The sequence below is a fragment of the Herpailurus yagouaroundi genome, unplaced genomic scaffold (assembly GCF_014898765.1).
Source record: "Herpailurus yagouaroundi ecotype Mexico unplaced genomic scaffold, PumYag 141, whole genome shotgun sequence".
Classification (NCBI taxonomy): domain Eukaryota; kingdom Metazoa; phylum Chordata; class Mammalia; order Carnivora; family Felidae; genus Herpailurus; species Herpailurus yagouaroundi.
Window position 1 is genome coordinate 74653563 of NW_024412396.1, and position 10445 is coordinate 74664007.

The window sequence follows — 10445 nt, forward strand, 5'->3', positions numbered from 1 at the left end:
GTGGTGGCGTGACGGGTCACAGAGCCCCCACAGGCACCAGCGGGGGGCAGAAGCGGCGGCCAGGCGGCGCCGCGGCCACCTGTCCACCAGCACGAGGGCAGGTGCGCCCGGCGGGGGCCCAGGCGCGACAGCTGCGACGCCCACTCTGCTGCTCCCTCCACCCGGCGGTCCGCCGGGCCGGGTCGCGGGCGCCGCCTGGCGGCCGCTATCACAACAACAATACACGACCGGCTCCTCTGGCCTCCAAGGTCAAGGGGCCGCGTGCTAAGCAGGGGCACCGTGCGCAGTGCTGCAGGTGCGGCTCTGCGGAGGGCCAGGGGCGTAGGAGGGGGCGGGGAGGGTTTTGTGGAGCCCTCCTTGGCCCCCCCGGCCTGGCAGGCCCCACACGCAGTGGGGCTCAGGCCTCTAGAGAACTCGTCGGAGGGATCCCCTGGGGCGCCCTCCCAAGCCTGCTGGGGTACAGGCCTAGCATCTGGATAGACACCCAGGCTTGGTGGAGCTGCAGTGGGCTGGGGCTGGGGGAAAGCACCCGGTCCCAGGAGGCCACCTGTACCCGGCCCTCCGTGCTCAGGGACCCTATGGTCCAGCAGGCAGTCCTGCCACCCGAGGCACCCACAGCTCCCCCCACAGCCAGCAAGGTGCCATGGGATCCAGCCCTGACGAGTTGCACCTGGCCTTCCCCCAGGGGCTGCTGCCCCTCTGGGCCTTTGCCTTGGCCACCGGTCTGCCTGCACCCTCTTCCCCAGATCCTCGCATGGCCCCTGCCCACAGGGCCGCCCCGAGAGCCACGTTGGTCCCGGGCCACCTTCCTTGCCTTTAAGTGGCTGGGTGGGGGGTGAGAGCAGGAAGATGGGGCCTGAATGTCCCGGAGACAGGAAGGCTCCCAGGAGCCGAGGGCCGCGGGGAGCGCCCTGTCCTGCAGGGGCGGCCCACAGGGAAGGAAGCACGAGGAGGCCCGCAGGGGACGCCTGCGCAAGACCTCGGGCTGAGAGCGGGCCGCGGGGCCTCCCTGCCCCGGGCCCCAGGGACGGGCTCACAGCCTCCACCCACTCACCCATCAGGCGTTTACTAGTTGAGCCAGGTGCCGTTCTAGGTGCCGAGGGCACGGCCAGGAAGAAAACAGTTTCGTGTCCTCGGGGTCTGGATGGAGACAGGAGTGCTGCAGCATCGCACTGGGTGACGCTCCAGAGCCCGCGGACCAGGACCGCGGCCAGTCTCTGGCACGAAGCGCTTGCCGTTGGCTCCCGCTGCCCCGGCGGGCTCACGGGGCTCGGTCTGAAGCCTGGGGTGGGTGCCGACCCCTCAGTGGTCGGCCTGGCCGTGCCGAGGACCGAGGAGAGCGGCCCAGAAGCTGATCCCTTCTGCAGGGACGGCCGTCAGGTGCTCGTCGATCTGTCTGTGACCAGGCACCAGACAGGAGCGATTCCATTCTCCGCCCTCCCCGGGGGAAACAGAGATGGGGAGAGAGGCGGGTGGCCTGCACCCAGACCGCAGGGGTCCCGGTAGGACCCTCCACACCCGTCTCCACCCCCGTGAGCCTGAGCCGTGGCCGTAGTGCCCCTCCGGGCAGAAGGCTCCTGCCTCTGCCTGACACGCTGGGCCTGGGGCACCTTGCTGTCTAGTCCCGGGCCTGGCCGGGAAGAGGGCAGGACGGAGGAGGCCACAGTGTGCACCCCGCGGGGGCTCCCTCGTGTGGGCGCTGCCTGCGTCCCTTTGGCTCATCACCCAGCGAGGCGCTCAGCCAAGGGCCGTTGGTCGGAGGCGGTGCCCTCTCCACACGGGCCCTGGTCTGGGGCTCTCTTGACCCTGTCCGAGGGGTGAGGTGGGTATATGGCGAGTTCCTGACAGTGACACCAGGATCCTGGCTGCAGATGCAGCGAACAGAAGTTCTTTGAATCCTGATGAGCAAAAAGGCAGCTGAGTTTTTTTTAATTTAAGATTCTATTATTTTTTTTTAAACTTTTTTTAACACTTATTTATTTTTGAGACAGAGAGCATGAACAGGGGAGGGTCAGAGAGAGAGGGAGACACAGAATCCGAAACAGGCTGCAGGCTCTGAGCTGTCAGCACAGACCGACGCGGGGCTCGAACCCGCGGACCGCGAGATCGTGACCTGAGCCAAAGTCGGCCGCTTAACCGACTGAGCCACCCAGGCGCCCCAGATTCTATTATTTTTTAACACTTTAAGTAGGCGCCACACCCAACATGGGGCTTGAACTCACGACCCTGAAAGCAAGTCTCGTGCTCTACCGACTGAACCAGCCAGGAACCCCAGGCAGCTGATTTTAAAACTTCATGTAGCTATCTGAAAGCTGAGATTCTCTACTCACTTACTCAGCAAGGTTTTGAATACGTCTTAAGCGTCAGAAGCCGAGGACACTACTTCTAAAGAAGCGTTCCTCCAAAGGACACTTGAGCGCCTATCACTGCCAGGGCCTGAGGCCACAAGCACCGAGAGGCGGCTCGTCGGGAAAGGCAGTGTGGCCCGGCCTGGTGTGGGGGTGACAGGTGAGGCAGAGGCCAGGTAGCAAGAGTTCGGGAGGAAGGGGACAGAAGCCACCTAGCCCTGCGTCCCAGGACAAGGAGGGGGCGCTCACATCAGCATGAGGGTTGGCAACGTTCGTGGGGAGACAGGTGCAGGGAAAGGGCTCAGGGGTTTAGAGGATTATTGTACGAATGGAACCGGCCTGTGCTGGGACCAGGGAGTGAAGACACGACATGGAGGCGTGCAGTGCTTCTCAAACTGGGAGCCACGGCCTCCCAGCAGCTCAGAAAGGTCTATGGGTCCGAAGAAGACAAGCGTTAACTTCACTGAGATAAATAGGATGTATTTTCGCAGTTATAATTCACGGCAAAGAGACATTAGGACAGAATAAGACGCTGGTTCAAGACACTATTTCTCCCATTTCAGCTCGGTCATGATCTCGAGTTTTTTTGGGATTGAGCCCCACGTCGGGCTCTGTGCTGACAGTGTGGAGCCTGCTTGGGATTCTCTCTCTCTCTCTCTCTCTCTCTGCTCTTCCCCTCTCAAAATAAAACATTTTTTTAAAAAGACAGTTATTTCTTTTTAATTAAAAACATGTTAACGTTTATTCATTTTTGAGCGAGAGAGAGCGTGTGCACGCACGCATAAGTGGGGGAAGGGCAGAGAAAGAGGGAGACACAGAATCTGAAGTAGGTTCCAGGCTCCGAGCTGTCAGCACAGAGCCCGACGCGGGGCTCGAACTCATGAGACCTGAGCTGAAGTCAGACACTTAACCGACTTGAGCCACGCAGACACCTCTAGAAACGACAGTATTTCTAATGAAGTTTTCCCATTAAAACAGATGCAGTGGCAGGGGTGTCTGGCTGGTTCAGTTGGTTGAAGCATGCAACTTTAAAAACTTAAGAAAAAAAAAATTTTAATGTTTATTTTTGAGAGAGAGAGAGCATGAGCCGGGGAGGGGCAGAGAGAGAGAGGGACACACAGAATCCGAAGCAGCTCCAGGCTCTGAGCTGTCAGCGCAGAGCCCGACGCGGGGCTCGAACTCATGAGCCGTGAGATCATGACCTGAGCCGAAGTCGGACACTCAACCAACTGGGACCCCCAGGCGCCCCTGAAGCACGCAACTCTTGATCTCGCAGTTGAGAGTTTGAGCCCCACATGGGGTGTAGAAATTACTTCACATCTTTTTTCTAAAAAAGGATGCAGGGTTTATCGACGTCGTGCCCAAGGCGGCGTGCGTCGGCTAGGAGTCCTCAACGCCCGGTGCGAAGGACCCGTGCTGTGGGAGCCAACTGAGGCCCAGCGGGAGAGGGGGGAGCACAAGGTCAGGAGCCCTGTGGGGAGGAGCCTCCAGGCGAACCAACACTCAGCAGGAGCCCTGAGCCGGTGCCATCCCAGGCGGTGACGGAAGGTGGTTCCTGGAGCAGGTGACACCGGAGTGTCTGGATCACCCAGGAAACAGGAGACTAAAACCCGCCTTGGAACAGTTCCAAGAAGTAAACGTGCGCGTAAATGCTCCACGCGGGGCCTGACACGTAGAAAGGCCCAGCCTGCGATGGCTTGAGAAATGAAGCGTTTAAATTACAGCAGAAGCGATGGAAGCCACCGTCAGACACATCCTGACAGCCTGGGTACCTCACACTCCCCTCCAGGGGCCCAGCTCGGGCCCGGCTTGCACCCCAGCTGGCGCTTTTGCTCGCCAGGGCCTCGCCCCAGACCGCTCCGGGGTTTCTGCCGCCCAGCTCCTTTAGGGGCCCCCCCGAGCCCCCTCCCTCGGCCTCCGGGCCCGTGGCGCCCCCTGGCCTCTGCGAAGCACACTCAGCACCTGCCCCGCCCTCCTGATGTCCAGACGTTTAGGCGAGAGACAGCGCCGGGGTGCCCAGTACATGTCCTCCAGCACCTTAACCACCCTGGGTTCTTTGGGGCAACACGGCCCGACGGGTATGTTCCACCCAGCAGCACAGCATTCAGCACACAGCACGAGCTGGACCACCCGGGTTCGAGTGTCCGGAAGTAATCAAAGCCCGACGCGGGTAGACGGTGCAGGCAGAGGCAGAGGATTTGTTACACGTTTCAAATTTCCCCCAAGGGTCTTTTTAACCCGTACAGCTGGTTTCTTTTCACTTCTGGGCCTGTGACGCATCTGCACGGCCGAGGACACGCCTCTGCTTCTGTCGGGACCGTCTGAAGATGCCAGCAGGTAGACGGGAGACAGCAGGGAAGTGCTCGTGGAAGGCGAGCAGCAGAGAAACCAAGCTGCCGCTTTCCTGTAACAGGCGGAGGACACGCGGGGAGGCTGCCCCGAGTGACAGGGACTTGTCCTTGCGGGAGGCAGAGCGGGGAGGCGGCCGAGGGCCCCGGAGGCCGCGGCGCGATTTCCGGAGCCCCGGAAGGACCGACAGGTCAGAACTCTGAGCTTCCTCCGCAAGAGGTGAGCTTCAGTACCTCAACTCAAGCCTTTTCTCCGGGGGGAGGAGCTCCCCAGACTCTCCCCTTTTCTAGGGGAAGGTCAACTCCTGCGCGCGGGCCCCGGGGGAGCCGCTCTCCGGAGCCCACGCTTCCGGGGCTTTTTACACAGCTTTTTAAAAAGCCCCTTCACCTGCCACAGGGCCCTGGCCTGTGCTTAGTGCTGTCACCTTCTTAGGCCACTGCCGCCAAACGGACTTACGGAGCCCACCTTCCCCTCGCCTGGCCCACTCGGGCAAGACCTTTCCCTCCCCAAAGCAGGCAGTCAGTGAAGGTGAACACATCAGAACAGAACTCACACCTCAGACTCGTATCCCTTCTCCACTGCAAAGATAAGCTAGGAGATTTTTATTTCATTACTAATTAAGGGCACACCAATATCTCAAAATACTGCATTATTTCAGACATACGGTTACAATAGTCATACAACGAATAGAGAGGGGACAGGAACCAACACGCTGGGGTAACACATCTGTATTGTACATCGAAACCAATGGCAAATAGTTCTTCGGTTATTCTTAGAAAAATACTAGACACGTTAAAAGCTGAAAAGCTTTGCTCAAAAATAACCTGTGTATAGGATAAGCTTAGACTTTCAAAAACCAGATAAAAACTGGCAAAGTAAAACATGAGAAAGAGCGATGCCCCCCCCCCTCCCCGTCTCACACACGATACCTTGTAACAGATACACCACACGCCAAGGCGTCGGTCGTCGTAGCAAAATAAAGCATCCCACTGTACTGCGGAGCCTCACTACCTTTATTTTCACAACTACTTCATTATAGGTCGGTTGACTTTAATCTAATTTGGGTAAGGACCGCCCTGAAGGCAAAGCTGTCTGCACGGGAGGTAAAGAAGGCAAACATTCCCAGCCAGTTTTTGCTTGAACATGGACTATACCGTTTAATGCAGACCCAAGGCCAAACGTTTTGAGGGGTAGGATTTACTTCCAGTACAGGTTCTCCTCACGTAAGGTCATGAAAATACAATACAATGTAACGAGCCCAGTTTATGGTTACAAGCGGCAGGCCCCATTAACAGACACCGCCCTGCGGGGGACAGGAAGCGTAAATCCCGTGTCACCAGGGTTCCTTAAGGGAGAATAATCAGGTGTAAGGAACTGGAACAGGCTGGGAGACAGGAAACGTCGTGCCTGAACGCTCACTCAAGGCTGACCCGATCACCTCCGTGACCAAAATAACCCACGTGGGAAATCCGCATGGCTCCACGCAAGACATCGGTGCCCTCAGACCAGTGCTCCGGGCTTAGCGACACGGGCCAGCGCCACCAGAGCTACGGCAAACCTTGTTTGAAATGAACAGCACCGGAAGGTCCCTTTTCAAAGAACAATGGATGCTCGCGAAGGAAATGCTGACCCCAGACTTCCATCCAAATCTGACGTTGAAATTGAAGTAGAGCCTTGCGCAGGATACGCCCAATGCGGCGGAGTCAGCCCTGATCTCCCAGCGGGGTGACTGAGACGGCACTGAATTTAAGAACTCCGAGATTTAAAAGGGCCCTAAAATTAGCGTGCAGAACTGCAGGCCTAAAAGGACTTTGGCCAAAATGAGCTGCCAGTGACCCGCACTGGGAACCCGCAGGGGCCGGGGGCGGGGTGTGCACAGGGAGGGGCTCAAGGTCCCAACACGCGAAAAAGCCCCGTGCACATGTGCCAGTGCCTTTGACCCCACCGCCCACTGCATCTAGAACACTTCTAGCAGGAAAGACACATCAAGGGCTTTTCATTACGGGACAAAGTGAAAATCTGTTAGGGCCACACTTTTATCATTTTTAGGTATTTAGGGCTATTCCCTTATCTCCTACTCTTAGCTGCTTACACAGTTACCAAATTAGTATCTGTGAGAGACAATTACAGACTATAGGGTCCAAAAGATGTGCTCTAACAGGATTCTTCTGTGAAAAGTGGGAACAGAAGAGTAGTCTGTCTGTTATAATACTGGGACCGACATGTTATGGAGGCACTTCCGAACTTTGGGAAATTCTTTTGTTCCCATAGACTGGCAGCCATGAAACTGAATCCTCAGAAAGCATTGACAGAAAGACGCATGCCTTCAGCAGGAGGAAAGACACGTCCCGCGTGGACAGACCTGACTGGCTCTCGAGGGCACTAGAGAAACATCCGGGGACCAGTGACACGAGCTAAGGAGCGAGGCAGGTGCTCAGAGCTGTTTTGCGGCTTCGTCCCAGAGTCCGAGGGTGTGGGATGCTGCGAGTAGCGAACTTCCTCAGACAAGCTGGAAACATCTGGTCCCACGCAGCTGCTGGTCCCAGCAGCGGGTTCTGCTCTCAGACGCTGTATGATAGCAGCAGGTGGGTTCAGGGAGTCTGTCCATCACACGGTCTCGAACGACAGAGGCAGCCCATGCCGCACCACGTTCAGACGTGCTGGCTTAGTGTTAGCAGCCTGACATTGGTAACTGATCTCCGGTCTTCATCACCCTGCTACACGTAAGGGTGTTTCCTTTTCTCTTTCTTTTTTTTTCTAAAGGTCTCTTAACCTTATCTAAATGTTCCCATCCTTACTAATTACTACGGAAAATTATAGATTCAGGTTGTGCAAACAAGGGCAACTTGAAGGCAATTTGATGTTTGATCCCTTCTTCGATGCAGTCTCAAAGGTTTCTTTGTTACTAGCTTTCATAATTGTCTTACATTGCACACAAAAATAAGATTTTCCCCTCTAAGTGCAGAGTATGGGGGAAAATACAGACACCATTTTTCAAACAAAAAACGCTTATGAAAAGAACAGAAAATCTGAAAACAAACAAAAAAACCCCCACCCTATTAACTTGGGTTGGACCAATCAGGCCTTAGAAATTAAGGGGGAAAAAAAAGCCTTCTGCTCTACTCAGCATAATAAAACACATCACCGTATTGCTTTTGTGTTTGGACGTTACTTCCACTTAACCAAAAATCTTCCCCCTTCTCATAATTGTTCTAGTATCGTATGAGGTTATGCCTACGTGTAGATCCTGAAATGTCTGCATTTTAATGCCTGCACAACCCACTTAGAGATCACAAGAGCTGCCCAATTCCACTTTCTGATGAAAAAAAAAAACGCCAAAAAACCACACCACAACATAGAAATAATGATCCAAATGGAAAAGTTAATGTGCTGTAATCATATTCGTTTTGCAACATCAAAAGCAGCAGAGATACCGAATAGAATTTGCTTAAATCATAAACAGCGAGATTGAAACATGCACGTATAAATTCCATTTCGGCTCCACGAACCGAAAGCTCTCTCTAAACACACAGAAGGATATATAAAGTGCAGAGCAGAACTCGCCACCGTGAGGCCTGTGGTACGTTAGTACTCCCATTCGTCGGATTTCAGGTCGAGATAGCTGAGGATGTTCTGGGCGAGCTTCACCGCCTGCTTCCTGGCGGCTTTGCACTGCTCTTCCCCTTGAGGGTCCACGGCGTCCAGGGCGAGCAGCTGCTTGGTGAGCAGCTCTTCCAGCCGGATGTAGTTTTTGTCCGTTCGGTTCCCATCAAATGAAAGAACCTCTCCCTGGATCTCGGACAAGTTTCCCAGGATGTCCCAGACCGCTTTATGGGACGGGTGCTCCTCGGAAGCGAAGGACCTCCTCTTCTCCAGGGCCTCCTTCAAGTCGATGTAAGTGATGAGGGTCTGCACCTCGATCACTGCTCTTCTCCGAGCCTCCCGGATGCAAGGGTTCTTCTCCAGACTTACCTCGTCCAGCTGTCCGATCAGCCCCTGCAATTCTGTTTTGGAGCTCAGGTACAATTCAGGAGGATTCTGTGCTCGAAGGAACTCGTTTTTTATTTCTCTCATTCTCTTGAGGACCTTTTCTATCTTTAAGATGGAATAATTCTGTCCCAGGTCAAATGCGTAGGTGCTATCTGCTTCCTCTTCTAAATCCAAATATTTCAGTAACTGGTTGATATCTTCCACTACCTCCCGGCGGTAATTTCGGATCTCCGTCCGCCCGCACACATCCAGAGCGTCCAGATCCGCGATCAGCCCCGAGAGCACACAAGATAAGTGCCTGCAGGTCTCATTATTGTTCACTCCCATCAGCAGTGCAATCAGAGTGCCCCTGGCCTTGTTCACCTCACACATCACAGAGTTAATTTTGGCAACCGAAGGATGCGCGTCCTCGGAGAGCGGCAGGGAAGGCTGCCTTTTCGTGCAGTCTTCGATAATCTCTTGCACCGCACAGATTTTGGTTAAAGTGTGATACCTTGCTTTGCGCAGGGAGATCTTCCCCCCGGTCTTGACGTGTGTCAGCCTCAGAATGATGTCTTGGATGCCTTCTTCAAATTCATCGGTTACACAGTTGCCCCCGCTGTAAAAGGGCACACTCTTCTCTTTCACCAGGGACTGGGCTTCTTGAAAAATGTTCTGTATCTCGATCCGGTGTGGGTGGTTTGCATTCTGCTCTAACTCTTTGAGAAGACGCTCTGTCTCTTGTGCTGCCCACTTCCTCGCTTGCTGAATGTCTCCTTTTCCTTCAGTATCTACAGAGTCTATTTCAAAAAGCTGTTTTGTTAAAACCCTCTCCAGTTTCTTGTAATTCTTGTCATCTGACAGACCACTGAAGCCAATTACTTGCTGTTCTATACTTTTCACTTCCTTTTGGATTTCCTGAAGCCTACTGATGGATGGATGTTGATTTCCCATATCCATACTTTTGCTGTGTTCAGTTTTAGAAGCACTAAAAAATGACAAGAATGACAAATTACACAAAGCCTCTTCAGAACGGTGACTGTATATTTATCCTGAGATTCTCATTTAAAAAAATATATTTAAGAAAAAGGGCCCGGGGCCCCTGCATGGCTCAGTCAGTTGAGTGTCCGAACTTCGGTTCAGGCCATGAGCTCGTGGTTCGTGGGTTCGAGCCCCGCGTCAGGCTCTGTGCTGATGGCTCAGAGCCTGAGCCCGCTTCGGATTCTGGGTCTCCCTCTCTGCCTGCCCCTCCCCCTATTGTGCATAATCTCTCTCAAAAATAAGCATCGGGGAAAAAAAAAAGGCCCGTCATTGCTGTGATCCAAACAACAATCATACTCAAGTGCAGAAAGAGTGACTAATCCACCTTCCTGAAAAGCACCTACACACAGCAGAGATTAAGAACGGCTTACTGCAGTGTGGACGGAGTTGGAGCTCTGTGCCTGTGAATTTCGAGTTTCCTCAACTGTCAGAGAGCAGCCTATGTCTTTATACCAACAGAATGAAATCAACTATCAGCTTAGAAACAGCACAAGTATCTTAGGTATTAACGTTGAAACCTGGCTGATGGCAACAGCAGGCACCTTTGGGGGATGTAAAACAGTGGCCTCTTATCTTTTTACCTTCACATGGGAACAGTGCCATCTAAGCACCCACCTGACCAAAGAGCTATGCTTAGTTTCCAGAAAAAGGTAATTAAATAAAACAAATACCACTGCATCCCAATCGCCACCAAAAGTCCCCACTTCTGGGGCGCCTGGGTGGCGCAGTCGGTTAAGC

General features: G+C 54.2%; 1 protein-coding gene across 4 annotated transcripts in view; it reads right to left on the reverse strand.

Annotated features, from left to right (window-relative positions):
• Window positions 1–5264: 5264 nt before the first annotated feature.
• Window positions 5265–10445, reverse strand: part of BAG5 (BAG cochaperone 5) — an 11220-nt gene continuing 6039 nt past the window's right edge. For 3 of the 4 annotated variants that reach the window (XM_040478334.1, XM_040478332.1, XM_040478333.1), the window contains one exon: window positions 5265–9654. In XM_040478334.1, the coding sequence (XP_040334268.1) occupies window positions 8283–9626 (1344 nt within the window). In that variant the 5' untranslated portion in view covers window positions 9627–9654 and the 3' untranslated portion in view covers window positions 5265–8282. Of the gene's footprint in view, window positions 9656–10445 lie in introns of all 4 variants that reach the window. The other variant, XM_040478335.1, reaches the window with a different exon arrangement.